At 34.7% G+C, this 15,391-nt stretch overlaps 2 protein-coding genes across 7 annotated transcripts; one reads left to right on the top strand and one right to left on the bottom strand.

The window, feature by feature from the left end:
• Positions 1-206: 206 nt before the first annotated feature.
• On the bottom strand, positions 207-1,128 carry LOC140981268 (uncharacterized). 2 transcript variants are annotated; one of them, XM_073447621.1, is made up of 3 exons: positions 1,016-1,033; positions 730-813; positions 207-587 (listed from the first exon to the last, which is right to left on the bottom strand). In XM_073447621.1, the coding sequence occupies exon 3, from the start codon at positions 575-577 to the stop codon at positions 395-397; it is 183 nt and encodes a 60-aa protein (XP_073303722.1). In that variant the 5' UTR covers positions 578-587; positions 730-813; positions 1,016-1,033; the 3' UTR covers positions 207-394. The 2 variants fall into 2 exon arrangements, 1 of the variants encoding a protein (XP_073303722.1); XR_012176065.1 differs by lacking the exon at positions 730-813 and having other exon boundaries at positions 1,016-1,128.
• Positions 1,129-1,290: 162 nt separating this feature from the next.
• On the top strand, positions 1,291-7,570 carry LOC140981277 (LEC14B homolog). 5 transcript variants are annotated; one of them, XM_073447636.1, is made up of 11 exons: positions 1,291-1,415; positions 1,793-1,902; positions 1,978-2,363; positions 2,446-2,565; positions 3,067-3,144; positions 3,641-3,823; positions 5,540-5,617; positions 6,338-6,513; positions 6,707-6,865; positions 6,998-7,058; positions 7,186-7,570. In XM_073447636.1, exons 3-11 carry the CDS (start codon positions 1,995-1,997, stop codon positions 7,375-7,377), a joined length of 1,416 nt encoding a protein of 471 aa, XP_073303737.1. In that variant the 5' UTR covers positions 1,291-1,415; positions 1,793-1,902; positions 1,978-1,994; the 3' UTR covers positions 7,378-7,570. The 5 variants fall into 5 exon arrangements, with proteins under 5 accessions (XP_073303737.1, XP_073303734.1, XP_073303738.1 ...); XM_073447633.1 differs by having other exon boundaries at positions 1,292-1,415; positions 1,793-1,893; positions 1,968-2,363; XM_073447637.1 differs by lacking the exon at positions 1,291-1,415 and having other exon boundaries at positions 1,615-1,902.
• Positions 7,571-15,391: the final 7,821 nt, after the last annotated feature.

The raw sequence follows: 15,391 nt of genomic DNA on the forward strand, positions 1-15,391 counted from the left end.
AAACCATCGCTTAATCAGTGTTTTCCGAATAAAACGGAACATCCTTGTCAAAATTGAACATCATGATCATGCTGGTATATTGATCAAAATAACCGATTTTGAGAAGTTATCGTATCAAGATGAAAATTTTATTAGTCAGTGGACCAAAAAAAATGGACAAATTATTGAACCCAGATTTATTTTCTGTAATTACCGAGAAATCTATGTCAACAATAATGTTTCTATTAAAAGGATTGGCGATTTCAAAATCTTACAGCCTCGAATATAATCCAAACTCCAAAACTGAGATACTAGTCCACATAACAAACACTCGAGCAACAAAACAAAAAGTGTTCTTTGAGGCCGAAGACATGACCTGATCGAGAACCCACATGTCGACTCGCAACCTTCGAGCTCACTTCATCTTCGCCTCAGTGAACAGAACATGGCGGTTCACGCGAGGATCATACTTTCGAAACTCAAGTTTGATGTTACTGGTGTGGAGCCTCTTGGTCTTTTTCACCACATAGAAGAATCCAGTCCCGGCAGCCGAAACCAGCCTCACCAACATGGTGGCCTTCTTCTTCTTGTCACCCATTATCACTTTACTATTTGGCCAAAAACAGATTCATCTTTCGATTCGATATCCAAAATACATAAAAAATTTACACACACTCCAAAAAATGAACTTTAAAACGGAGCCAAATGATTAACCAGAAACAGTCAAGAAGCAGAAAAACTTGAACTTACAGAAACACCTGAGAACTCAAAGGTAGTAAATAATATATTCCCACATGGAGTTCACGTAGCCAGTGTCCGATATAGGGAAAAAAACTTATAAACAATTTTCATCAAATTTCAGCTCAGGTTTTAGCAAGTGGCATCAAAATTCCATGCATCAAATAAAATGCTCTTTCAGGAATAACATCAAACACGTAATGCACATGATAGATAGACACGACGACACGTTCATCCCAATCGGCACATCGTGGGTGCAAGAGTGTGTGTGAACGCGCGCGTGAATCGAGAGAATTACCAGTTTCAAAGAGATCGCGAGAGAGGAGAGGAGTTAGCGTCAGTCAGCTGGCCAAATACTGGCAGGATGGAAGGACAGGGGGGAATTTAACGATACGAATTGGGCCGGGAAATCTATACTTGCTCAAGCCCATTGGATTTTAAATTGGGCTATGTAGAAATTTAAGTCCAGAGTTCATAAATTATGGGCTTACTCCCCTTAAATACATGGGCCTTAGTATGGTTCAACAGCCCACTGATTCCACCTTTCGCCTTCCATGGTAAATAACGGTGACACCCAACCGTTCGCATACTGCGTACACAATCTTCCAAATATATTTTATCTTCCCCTCTAATTTGGTCCAAGAAAATCTGATGAACTATTTTGTTTTTTGATCAAACTCGACGCGGCCTATTTCAAGGTAAGAAATTTATAAGTATGCAAAAATTTATAATTCTTCGAGTGCTTGGGTCACTGATTACGTGGTCTGACCAGTTTGTTTGTTTGTGATTGAGAAATCTTTAGCTCATTAATACAAGTTGAAAACTTTGGTTGACGGTATGAAAAGGCAGAAATCTTTAGCTTATTGTTGAAGTTTTGGTTGAAGGCATACAGACTAGAGAATTAGAGTCAATTTATCTGTTTTATTATTCCGTTTTATTGGATTTTGGTTTATTTTATCACGCTGATAACCTTTTACTGCACAAGGAGTCAGATACATTTGCAAGTGGAGACTGAGGAGATGTCTGAAGAATTTAAGTGATCAAGCTCTCACTAGCTGGAACTTGTGTTTTGCAGGAAATATTTGGTGAATTTCGACGGCTTGTTTGTTCATTTATTTAACGAAGTGCTGATTTTGTAACCTCTTCGGTGAAGGAACTGAAAGGGCATTAATTGAGGTTACAGTAGTTGTAGTTCTCTTTATATTTGAAATGTATATATTTATTTATTTATTATTTGGTCATTGGTTCAGTTAGTGGAAGAAAAGATTTAGAAGAGAATGAGTAGGTTTGGGAGGTATTTTGATGGTTCTGAAGGTGCGAATGAGGCCGGAGGACGAATTGGAAATCCGTCGCGTGGTTGTTGTGATGATGAATTTTCGCAACTCACGAAAATTAAGTCCGCTCCACATGAGCATCTGAGCAGGACATCTCCTGGCAAGGCAAGATTACCCATTTCACCGGTGAAAATGTTGCTGGGCAGGGAATGTAATTACAGTGGAAGAGGGAGGTTCTCAACGTCAGATGCATGTCATGTGTTGAGCCGATATTTACCCGTTAACGGCCCTTCCGTAATCGATCAGATGAGAAGTCGTACATATGTGTCTCAGTTTTCTGCAGATGGGTCCCTTTTCATTGCTGGATTTCAGGTATTCTCAGTGCTTGGGTTGAGCTTTAGAACTTATATATGAAATACCTCGGTTTGTTTATGACCCTTATTGGTCTGAACAGGATAGCCACATTAGAATCTACGATGTTGATTTGGGATGGAAAATTCACAAGGATATTCAGGCTAGGAGTTTGCGATGGACAATTACTGATGCATCTCTTTCCCCGGATCGAAGATTCCTTGTAAGCCTTTTAAATTTTAACCAAGAATGTGTGTAGTTGACCTTTGTGTGTGTTTCGTTACTATGATATTATCTATGGAAATTCTTAATAAGTTTTTTCTCATGTCAGAAAGGGAAAGGATAATTGTATAGAACAGAGACGATGTGAATTTGTAAACATGCTAGTAATGAATTAGTTTTAGATTAACGCATTTAGCCTGCATTGCACCTTCTAGAAATAAGAAAATGGTGGATACAATGCTTCTTTCTTTCTCTATAGGCTCCACTCTACTCTTCTTTTTGTTTTAAGTTCCATAAGAAACCGGTTTGCTGCTTTTGAGGCCATATGTATCTGACTGATAACTAACACATGATATTGTTTCTGTCGCTTATACCATTTTACTCAACTTATCAGTTATGAACTGCAATCAGATTACTTTTGGTGAAACTTGTTCCATTTTTCTTTTTCCATTTCCAGCCAGAGGTTTCCTATATGAATTGGGATTGATGCCTCTTTCCACAGGTTTATTCCAGTGTTTCACCAATAGCGCATATTGTCAATGTGGAATCTGCTGCAAAAGAGTCCCTCGCAAATGTGACGGTTTGTATTTCTAGCTCTTTTGCTCCTTTCGTCGTATAGAAACCGCTAGCAACTATTCTTGGCCTGCTAAGAGTTAGTATTCCACTATTGCACGTTTTGAACATTCTAGGCCTTTGGTATTGGTGTTTTTAATTAAATTTATTGACCTATGGTATGCATATTTTCTTGGATTCAATGAGACATAGTTCACCGTTTTTTAGCTGACTAACAGAAAAACGAACATGTTTAACTCCAACCAAGAAGCAGGCATTTATCGACATTTTCGTTTAGATGTACGCTAATGAAATGAATTATGTTACACCATTTGACCTTTCTATATGAATAGGATGCACGTACCAATTACAAATATTCTAATGCTTGGTTTGCTGCAATTAAATGATGTAACTCTTTGATTATTGTCTAATTCTACGTAGCATTGTCTATATAACATTGCATGGTTTACATACATGTGCCTTGAGTTGCTGGCTAACACATCGTTTTTACTTTTTCTATCCAGGAAATTCATGAAGGTTTGGAGTTTTCAGCTGACATTGGTAATTACGATGAGTATAGTTTAGGCATCTTCTCTGTGAAATTTTCAAATGACGGACGAGAGCTTGTGGCAGCTAGCAGTGATGAGGCAATATATGTTTATGATCTTGCAGCAAAAAGGCTCAACCTTAGAATCCCAGCTCATATGGTAACCACTGCTTTCTTTGATTATGATGTGACGTCTTTCCTTGTTCCAATCCCATCAAATTGATCTTTTACACCTTAACAATGGAATTGATAGGCACTCGACACGTTAATTAAGTTGAATATGAGAGATTTTATTGGTGATAGCAGAGATGTAGCTAATATTTTTATTCAAGTTCCATCCTATGAAATATGATCTTTTCTGTTGGTAATGGATTGTGGCAAGCAACACCGGGTGTTGTAAAAGATAGAGATTATGAGGTACTCTTGAAAATTATGGGTGCTGAAGCAGCATAAAAAAATGGGGAAGGATGAAAGAAGATTCCATCCAGTTTGGCTGACCGTCCCCTTTTTATCAGAATAATGAGCCATATGTCTGTGTATCCAGTTTTTGTCAAATATTCTTATTCCTTAATGTAGTATCCCATTTTCTAAATTATTAGTAAAGTCATATAAAGAGAGCGAGGATGCTATGTTTTAGGAGAGGAACCGTCATCTCGTCAGGCTAAGGACGTTCCCGTTGTCTTGTTGTTTGTCTATGTGATGGAGTGATAGAATGATTGTGTTAAGATTATGAACTTAGTCTTTAACTCTACCCCAAAAGCTAGCTCCTGGGAAGAGGATTGTCCGAGTCCATATATAAAATTTCCAAGAACTTAATTCAGCCGTTGTGAAACATCTAACACCCCTCACACCCATGAATGAACATCCGGACCGTGATGTTTACAATGGATTGACACATGATGCTTAGATTATTATACTGTTTAAAAGTTTCCAGTTGAATAGTCATCGATGACTATAGTTTTGGTGCAGTGATGAGCAATTGGCTTTAAAATTGGTATTAATACCAAAATCACATTTTCGATTCCTGTAAGTCGTAAATTGCAACGACTATTGGGGAGCAAAAGTTGTCCATGCCTTGTGTTGCTGCGTATGTGGCAAAGTGATTGAAACGTGAGACTTTAAGTTGTTGTGTGGTTAAAAATATATGACTTGTGCTTCACCATTACTTATAGTTAATTAGTTATTTATATGGCGGGTGTCATGTTCTACAATTGTGAACAAGTTTTTTGTGTAATGTTTAAAACTGTCCAGAGTTCAGGTGTTTGGTTTTTCTTTTATCTTTGATCCTTTTTTACCCAAAAAAAACTTTATAATATTATTACTATTTTTACACATTAAATAGTTGGTCAGGGATACTGGGATAAAGTAGAATAATTCACTCTGAAAGTGAAAATAATTCTAATTTCTAAGTATGAGGACTCGCTGGTTTCTTAACTGATCTATATAATTTACCGATATGTCTGAACGTAATTAAATACTATAAATCTCTTCTCATATGCATATATTGCCATCGATTCTTCATTTTCTTTTTCTCGTCACTCTGGCTTTCTCTATCAAATGCTTAAATCTTTTCTCAAAGGTTTGTACTTGGTAGGGTGGAATTATGAAAAGAAATTTAGTTGTCATTCATATGTGATGTGGCTCAATATAAGGTAAAGAGGATAATAGGAAAAGAAAATGAATTTTTTGAGGTCTTACCTGATCACAACAATTCCATCAACTCGTCATTACTGAGGTTGATACTATTTGGGCTAGTTGTTCTATGATTGCTCACTATTTTTACTTTTATGGAGTTAATCAGTGCTGAAATATGTACACTTGTCAGTTCCTGTGATGAATATGAAGAGTATTAATTTGACATGCAAATTTTTTTCAGTCGGATGTCAATGCAGTGTGTTTTGCAGATGAAAGTGGTCATATAATCTATTCTGGAAGTGACGATCACCTCTGTAAGGTAATGTTTGTATGGTTATCGAATTTGAAGTTTGACTTTCATTTTTCCGTTTCCTCTGTGGTTGAGGAAATAAGTTTCAAATTTTCATCCCTAGCTTAAAAGCATTTTTTATTGACTAGTTGTGTTCTTTGTGTACTACACATTATCATGTTTAGAGCAGTATATATACCTAAACCCTGGAGAGAAGAAACATGCCTGATTTCATTCTGAATAATTTGTTTCCAATGCAATGTCTTTAAATATTTGTTCCGGGGAAGCTGAATGCTTTATAAGTCACAATAAAAGGTTACATTAGAGAGCCACACAGGAAATCCACTCCTATCCCAACTTACTGTCATTGGAACCCAATAGTTGATATTGAATTAGATACCCAAGACCAAGGGCTTGTTGTTGTATACTCAAATCTTTTGATTCTTACCGTGGCTTCAATGTCACATTGCGATCTGTGTAGTGCAAAACAATATGACATCTATTTGTACCAGACAACATTCACATCCAATATCAACACCCATCTGACCAAATCTCTACTCACATGTCTGAAACTAAAAAATAAGCCCGTATGTGGCCATTGTGCTGGCCCTAGTAAGGATGAAACTTGCACGTAGATATTAACGATGAAATTTATATCTGCACAATCTGAATTGTAAGTGTTTCTTACTGAATCCTTGCATTGTAACTCAACTATCAAAGTGTTGATTTTCTAATATATTGATTGTTCAGGTTTGGGACAGACGTTGCTTTATAAACAGAGGACAAGCAGCTGGAGTCCTTATTGGACATTTAGAAGGCATTACGTTTATTGATACCCGTGGAGATGGCCGTTACCTTATCTCAAATGGAAAGGATCAATCCATCAAACTCTGGGATATAAGAAAAATGTCGTCCAATGTCAATTAGTACGTCTAAACTACATATTTTTGCTTGATATCAACTAGTACGTCTAAACAAATATGCTCGTACTTTTGTTTCTTTTTTAATAATGCTACGGAGCAATCATTCATTAATATCTCGACTCCTCCATGCTGATTCAATATATTTTTTCAGATTATGATAAGACTCGGTAATAAGTATTAATTTTTTATAATATAGCACTTCAAGACGTCACTATGCTGACTGGGATTACCGATGGATGGAATATCCAGAACAAGCAAAAAATCTTAGACATCCAGATGACCTTTCATTGGCAACATACAGAGGTCATTCGGTCTTGTGCACCCTCATACGCTGTTATTTTTCACCAGCATATAGGTAATTAATTTAGCTATGGTTGCTGTTACGAGTTCTTGAAGCAAAATATGAACTTCAGACGTCTTGATAATGTGTTCTGCGCATTGTGTTCAAATCTCAAACTCACCTTCCATATTTCTGTGACTCTGGCAGCACCGGCCAAAAGTATATTTACACAGGATCGACTGATGGTTCGGTGTATATATATGACGTGGTAAGCAGCACCTACTTAATCAAAGCTCTTAAAATGTTGCGATATTTTTGTGGATGTAATATCATCTCTCTTTCCTCTGCTTACTCTCTGTTTCTTCTTCTTTCAACACCGACTTCTTTTTCCATAGGTAAGTGGGGATCAAGTTGCAAAGCTCGATTTTCATGGTGAACCTGTGAGAGACTGCAACTGGCACCCTTGCTATCCTATGATCGTTAGCTCTTCATGGGATGGGATCATCGCCGGTTGGGAATTTCCTGGTAAAGGCGAAGACTCGATGCTCGTGAAACGAACGAGAAGAAGGCGACGTGTTTTCTACTGAATGTGCACTCTGTGAGGTGTATTTAAGGTTCATAGCCACCATACATATTTGATCAAAGTTGTGTATGGTTATGGCATTTTTCAAATATAATAAATGATTTTATAATGTGTGTTTGTTTACTAAATTCGTTGGACATTGCAAACTTGTAGAGTTCGAGTCATTTATTTTTATTGCAATTTACAATATTATTTAAGCTATCATTTTCGTTCGGTTTTTACAGTTACCGGACATGATAAATTTGAGTTTTGATTTCATATTAGCAACTTATATTTCGATCAAAGCTCGCTGGATTGCCACTGAACCGAACGTTTGGGAGTTATTAGATTGTTTTAATAAATAATTTTAATAAGAATAAAGAAATATTCCCATGTTTGTGTAATAATTTTGNTTTTGTGAAAAAAGTTTGTTCAATTCATCTACAAGAAAATAAAAATCAAATAATTTTAGAGTTTCATCTTTCTTAGCAACTTGATAATTATCTAGTATAAATGTAGTTTGACAATTTTGTCCTGATCATAATAACTGATTTTACAAAAATATCCTCACTAAATTTCTCCTGTATGTACAAACTAAGGACAAATTTGACAATACACAATAGAAAAACTTTGACCTTGGTTCACACTTTTATAATATGTATAGATTTTTATAATTTTAATCGTTTTTTTCCGAGAAAAACATGTTTACTAATATGAGACAACGCCGGCCTGTCCTGGTTTTTCTTTCTCTGTGACTTCTGAGTATCGAACATATACGTAATTGATTTTTTTGTTTAAAATTACGTTTGGTTGAGTCTTGAATCAATGATTTGACGTTTCGGAAACATTTTAGTCATTTTTATGTTGGTATTATATGTGTTTGTTTGACCTGAAGACTTGCAATTGATTCTGTTTCTGGTTGACGACTTGACTGGGATTTTTCTTTTGGATCATTTTGATAGTAGTGCATGCTAAATTGATCTTGAAACGTGGAAAAAGTGATTTATTTCAGTCGGGTCTCTTTGTAATTTTTACCATTCTTTGTTTTTCGTATTCTTTTCATCTTCTTCTCATTTTATTATATGCTGGGATTTCACAAATTGAGCAAGAAGCTCAAAAGTCCGTTGGGTGGTTTCATGATGAGTCAGATTCCGGATTACATGAGGATAAGAAATCTCTATCTGCCAGGAGGTTTCTTTGGGGAAGGTCCTGTGACATGTTCGTTTCTATTCTTTTTACAATTTTGTCCATGAAATGATAATGCAGAATGGTTTGTATCATTATAGTCGTCTTTTTATGTTGCTGAAAAAACTTTGGTGTTACATTCTAAACAACGTATATCTCGAAAGATTGGTTTGTATAATGATATGGACTTTTTAAATGTTGTACGAGTAGCTAGTGATATTAGTGGTGAAATTATTTCTCTGTTTTTCGTGGTAAAGTTACATTTCTTCGCAAGAAATTGTGAAGCTCTTATTGAGCACTCTCAAAGTAGTTGAGCATGTCTGCTAGTAAAAACCGAAACTTAAATTGGATGGTGATGGGAATTAAATGAAATTTTTTGTAGAACTATGAATAGATAATGTTGTTTTCAAGCTAGAAAAAATCCCAAGATTTTTCAAATTTACACAATCCACTTACATCGAGACAAGAAGATATAAGGCATATGAACACAAGTGACGATGTTTATTATTGGATTAGGCACTGTTCTTGGTCTATGTTGTGGACGTTAGCAATATTCTCCTTTGAATACTTATGCATCTTGACTGAATGTATATACATTGTTCTGCAATGACGTTGTTGAGTAACTGGTGGTGGGTGAAAATTTTGGTTTACAAACTATATACAAATGTGAATATTCTTTGAATGACCCGGCCCAAGAAAAAGTAAAAGATAGAGAATTGTTGAAGCCTGAAGCCCAGCAATTTATCGACTAATGTTCCAGTTACTTTATGCATTCTGAATTTCTTTCATCTAAACTGGTAATCCCAAAACCAGAACTTGTCAAAGCTCAAGGGGTTGGTCATTTTTATTTTTCTTGTGAGAATTAGTAGTTGCAACACTCTTTCATCATTCGCTTTATGAATTTTTTTTAGATATTGTGGTTAGATAGGTTCATGGTTTCTGTGCTCCAAGGTCCAAGCTTAAACTTCTTTGATTTCTCTAAAAGCTTTTTTGGAATGCAGAAGACATATAATGGAGTGTAAAATATGACACCTAAGTGTTAGTCTAGAGATCTAGTGGCTTTTAATAAAAAGAACTTTAGTATTGTGCAGTTATAATTAAATTATTACGTGAATCTCATTCCTTCATTGGTAATTTGATGGACCAGAAGTTGATATTCCCTATTATTATGTTACTCACTGCTTGTTTGTTATATGCCTTGTTCCTGCTCTGTTTTTTCACCTGGTGATGTTAGATTCTCTAATTAATTGCTAACTAAGGGATACTAGCCAGGTACCTAAGCGGTATCTTGTTGGATGTCCCGTGGGGTGTATATTTGATGGATACATATCATATATTTTTACTGGATTAGATAGAAGTACATGTTAACAAATGAAAAGCAGATCCGTTCCATCAGGGTTAATGATCATATTTCGACAGTATCTTATATGATCATTGGTCAGTTGTCGTATATTTACTGTACTGAATACCATGAGAACTTATTGTTTTAATCCTTAAATATTTACTGGCTTGTTTTGTCAAAACAGTCATATCTTCCTTATGTTTTACCATAGTTCTTTGAACATATTCTATCCCGTCTCTGTAGTGTGTTTGTTCTTGTGTCTGTTTCCTTGTAACATAGGCTGCAGATAGATTACCTTCTGCGATAATGTTTTGAAGTTTTTTGGAATTGGATGTTGTATTTAGATTAGTTCTACTTATAGGTAAAGTTCTTTTAAGCTGTTCGGATATTTCATTTCCTGAAATATAGTTGTGTTAAGAAGCTCTGTTGTTTGTACTACCTTTTTAAACTCTCCCCTAATTTTCCATCATCAAATTCGTTTAGTTTCATTTCTTCGTTTTTTGCCCCTCTCAATCATCATTACTTCCCCTCCCGCGATGAAATAATCTTCAGAAATTTAAAGGAATATAGGATTTTCATCGAAGTTATTATTGCATTTGACAGAAAAAGGTTACTCCATTCAATCTAACAGTTGGAGTTGTGGACCTCTGAAGTGCTTTAGGTACCTTATTATGCTTAGAGTTCTTTCAAAATTCTTCTATTGAACCCACTGCTTGAAATGCTTGTATTTTTTTTCCCACTTTCCTCTTATTGCTTATGAATAGTGGATCCATGGCAGCCTTGACTTAATATGATAGGATCTTCTGGTTAATTGGCTTTTTGACTTTCCTGATTTTTTTTTCAATTTTATAACCAAATTGACTTTCATTTTGTCAAAGAATTGGAAAATTATTACCATGATAGATTTAATGCTATAACATTGTTGCATCATGTAGTGGAATATGTCAAAGGTAAGATTTCTCCATATCTCCATCGATGTAACATGAACTTTTGTTTTTGTATTGCATAGTTGTGTTTATATAAAGTTTCTATACATAGAAAGTAAGTGATACATGGCTCATGAGATGTTCCAGTTGGTGGAGTATTGTTTCATAAGTATATTCGAGTTGGTGGAATAGGTGAGCATGCACGTGGTCAATTATCATAATTTTGATTTCTCCTACCAGTATTTTCTCGAAAAGAGTAAGGGATACTTGTTGGTTCGGTTTAAATAGTTAGTAACATACATATGATCACCAATTGTGTGCGTGAAAAACCAGATGAAATATTATGTTGTTCCCAAGATCGAAATTTAATTTTTTTATCAACTTTTTTTTTATATAAATTTAACTTTTGCTCTTGTTCGCTCGTGTGTAAGTCATTACTTCATTTAACAATTGAATGGACAAGAATATATGTGGATAAATGGAAATGTGTATATATTTTGCTGTTTGGTTTCTAAACAAGTTAATGGAGGAAAAAGTTAATCTTTGACCAAAACCAAATAATTACACTAGTGGTATAAAGGAAATCTCCTTTTATAGCACCTACCATTAAACAAAATCTTTATATTTGGCTTTCCACATTCACTTTATCCATTTGCTTAAAAATGGTGTAAATCTTATGTATTTTGGAACAAATTAATGGGACTTAATTCTATTCATAAAGTGAGTGCACAAACATTGGCTCTGAAGAAGATACTCTAAGCATGCGAATCATTGAGTTTGAATAATAATTAGACCTAATCCAAGTGTATAGGTAACAATATTTTTTAGTATTAATCATTTTACATTTAGATACATGACAAATTAAATACATGTAAACACACGTGTACTTTTTAGTATATTTAATTAATTTAATAGTGTATGCGATAGTAGCGAAACGAGGGTTCATCTGAGTCGAAAGATTTGAAGCAATGAATTTCAAATCCATTATCTTGTTTGGATGTATTTATTTTTAATCTATCATCTTATATTAATTTGTGTAAATGTAAAATGTATTTGTAATTTCATATTCAAGTTTCAAATCCTCGAGAAATTCGTGTATTCAAATGAAATCCATCCATCCAAATAAGTGAAAGTGAAGGAGAACGAGATTATAGGAGTTAAACATGATTTAAATGATATGTTTATTACCAATTAATTGCTAACGAATCATATCTTGTCTACTCCAATATGATGCCGGCAAAGGTGGATGATGGAATGATGGATGATAGGTATGCATTAATTGTGAGGAAAAATGTTGGTCATATTTTGCAGCGTAAAAAATGGAATTGACATCGTGAATTCAAATGATGAAATTGTGCATAAATTTATCGCGTTCAGACGAGGAAGAACACTTAAAAATAGGTACATAAATTCACCTCATTTTTCATCTTATTCTCAGTTATTTTATCTCATCTCATAGCATTTGAGTGCTTAGTTCTATAATATTCGTGAGGTGTTTGTTCTCCTGTATTAAGAGAATGTGTGCTCTATTTAGAAACACAGTTAGTGGTTGTACACTATAAAATATTATAGTGGAAATCTTTTCATTTTGTCCGTTGTTCTAACCATAATAATTTTTAGGATTTTTCCACGTAAATCTCGGTATCCAGTTTTATACTTTATTTTCATATTATTATTTCAAGATGCCGCACATGAGATCAACAAGTGGTATCAGAGCTTTGGTTTAAAATTTTGAGTATGTTATGTGGTTGCAGCCCAGACTGATCTTCCACATCAGAATTTTTTTTATATATAGATTTTTTCATTAAGTCATGATTATTTTGTCAAATCTACTAAATTTTTGTAAATATAATGACTAGTGGATACAATATATCAAAGTTCAATGGGAGCAATTTTATACTGTGAAACATAAAGATTCAAGCCGTTTTAAGAAAAGAAAATTGCTTGGCGGCTATTAGAGATAGACCCAGGGAAATGACAGATGATGGAAAGTGGAATGAGATTAATGATAATGATGTTTTCAATTTACACTTGACTATAGCAGACGAAATAATGTCAAGTATATATGAGATAAAGATGACAAAAATTATCTGGGATACTCTAACAAAGATGTACGAAATCAAGCCACTACACAATAAGATTTTCTCAAAAAGAAAGCTTTCTACTCTTCGGATGACAGAATCCTCATAAATGATTGATCATATCAACAATCTAAATATTCTATTTTCCCAACTCACCTCTATGAGGTATAAAATAGAGGAAAAAGAACGTGCAGAGCTTCTATTTCAAATTCTACCAGATTCATATGATCAACTTATCATCAATTTAACCAACAATATCCTCACAGACTTTTTAAACTTTGACGGTGTCTTAACTACGGTTCTCAGAGAGGAAAGTCGACACAAGAATAAGGAATATATGTTGGTAACTCGAAGTAGACGGAGGCTTTACCAATGATAAGAGGAAGATTTATGGACCATGACTCTAGTGGGAGCCAAAGACGAGGTAGATCAAAGTCAAAAATTAAAAATAAAAATGTTTACTGCTTTAAATGTGGCGGTAAAATGCACTTCAAGAAAGAATGTACGTGTATCGAGAAAGGTTCTCAAGGAAATGTGGCCAATACTTCAGGCGGTGGTGAAATATTATTTAGCGAAGCAAAAACAATTGCAGAAGATAGACACAAATTTTGTGACACATGGATTATGGATTCAAGAGCCACGTGACATATGATATCTCGAAGAGAATAGTCCAATAAATATGAACCAGTATCAGGAGGATATGTATTTATGGGAAATGATCATACCTTGAAAATAGTTGGGTCGGTACTATCAAAATAAAAATATTTGATGACACCATTCGCACCAAAGAGGAGGTACGACATGCAATGGGCCGACGAAGAACCTTTTGTCCTTAGGGCAATTTAATGATATCGAGTTTAAAACTCGTATTGAAATGAAATCATGAAAATTGTGAAGGTTGAACTTGTGGTTATGAATGATGAAAAATTTGCTGCAAATATGTATGTACTTTTGGATAAAATACACAAAAAGATAGAACTTGTGGTTACATCAATTGATACAGGAGAAGAAATAACAATGTATGTATGAACGAGGGTTGAAAAATCTCTTAGAGCGAAACTTGCTGTCGGGACTTACAAATGTATCACTACCTTTTTGCGAGCATTGTGTTAATAGTAAACAACATAAATTAAAGTTTGACACTTCTACTGCCCAAAGCAAAAGCATATTGAAGTTGATTCATTCGGATGTTTGGCAAGCACTGGTTGTATCCCTAGGTGGAGCGAGATACTTTGTCTCGTTCATTGATGATTTCTCTAAGAGAAGTTGGGTGTATCCATTCAAGAAGAAATAATATGTTTTCTAGTTCTTCAAAGATTTCAAAGCGCGAGTTGAACTTGATTCTGAAAAGAAAATCAAGTGTTTGAGGACAAACAATAGAGAAAAATATAAAGTGAAGAATTTGATGCATTTTGTCAACATGAGAACACCAAAAGACAGCTCACGACGGCTTACACATCTCAATAGAATGAATTGGTAGAGCGGATGAATAGAACCTTGTTGGACAGAACAAGATCTATGTTTAGGACCACGGGTCTAGACAAGTCATTTTGGACAGAAGCAGTCAAAACCGCTTGTGATATTATTAACCGTTTTCTTTCAGTAGTGATTTATCTGAAGACTCCGATGGAGATGTTGAGTGGGAAGCCGACTGATTATTCTCATCTGCGTACATTTAGAAGTCATGTATACGTTATTTACAATAATCAAGAAAGATCAAAATCGTATTCAAAATCCAGAAATGTATCTTCTTGATTATGCTGATGGGGTAAAGAGGTTTCGCTTGTGGGATCCTACTGTGTACAAGTTTGTCATCACCAAGGATGTTATCTTCGAGGAAGATAAAGTAAAAAGAGATAAGGGCACACTGAATTCAGAAAATACTATATTTCAAGTGGAAAATAATACAGACGAAGATCAAATTTCTTATGAAGCAGTACCCGAGCACGAAGAACAAGAATATGTTGAGTCTGAGGTTTCCGAGGTGAGGCAGTCAACTCGAGACAGAGGACCACCAGGTTGGCTTTCAGATTAAGTTAATGAAATCAATATTGCATATTATCTATTAACAGAGGATGTTGATCCATCAAGTTTTCATGAGACTACTCAAAGCTCGGATGTATTTCTGTGGATGACAACAATGCATGAGGAGTTGGATGCCTTAGAAAGAATAAAACTCGAGATCTTATTACACTACCACGAGTAGGAGTGAGCAAGATTTCGATTAAACCGAATTAACATATCGAACCGAGCCAATTTGGAAATTCGGTTCGGTTATTTCGAAAATTCGATTTTCAAATTAAAAAAAATCGGTTATAACAGTTAATTCGGTTCGGTTACGATTTTCAAAATTTTGAAATCGGTTAACCAAATTAACCGATATAATAAATACTATTATTTAATAAAATTTTATTATTTATCAATTTTTAAATATATTTTAATTTATAAATTTAAAATCAACCATAATTATAATCTACGGTCTCGTTCTTACTTCTCTAACCAAAT

Source organism: Primulina huaijiensis, chromosome 7, assembly GCF_012295235.1.
Source record: "Primulina huaijiensis isolate GDHJ02 chromosome 7, ASM1229523v2, whole genome shotgun sequence".
Taxonomy (NCBI): Eukaryota; Viridiplantae; Streptophyta; class Magnoliopsida; order Lamiales; family Gesneriaceae; genus Primulina; species Primulina huaijiensis.

Bases quoted from the DNA above. Each gene is read 5' to 3' on its own strand.
- LOC140981268 (XM_073447621.1), bottom strand. From the start codon at position 577: ATGGGTGACAAGAAGAAGAAGGCCACCATGTTGGTGAGGCTGGTTTCG.
- LOC140981277 (XM_073447636.1), top strand. From the start codon at position 1,995: ATGAGTAGGTTTGGGAGGTATTTTGATGGTTCTGAAGGTGCGAATGAG. The intron at 3,824-5,539 runs GTAACCACTGCT...AATTTTTTTCAG, and splicing joins TTAGAATCCCAGCTCATATG to TCGGATGTCAATGCAGTGTG. The intron at 5,618-6,337 runs GTAATGTTTGTA...TTGATTGTTCAG, and splicing joins GTGACGATCACCTCTGTAAG to GTTTGGGACAGACGTTGCTT.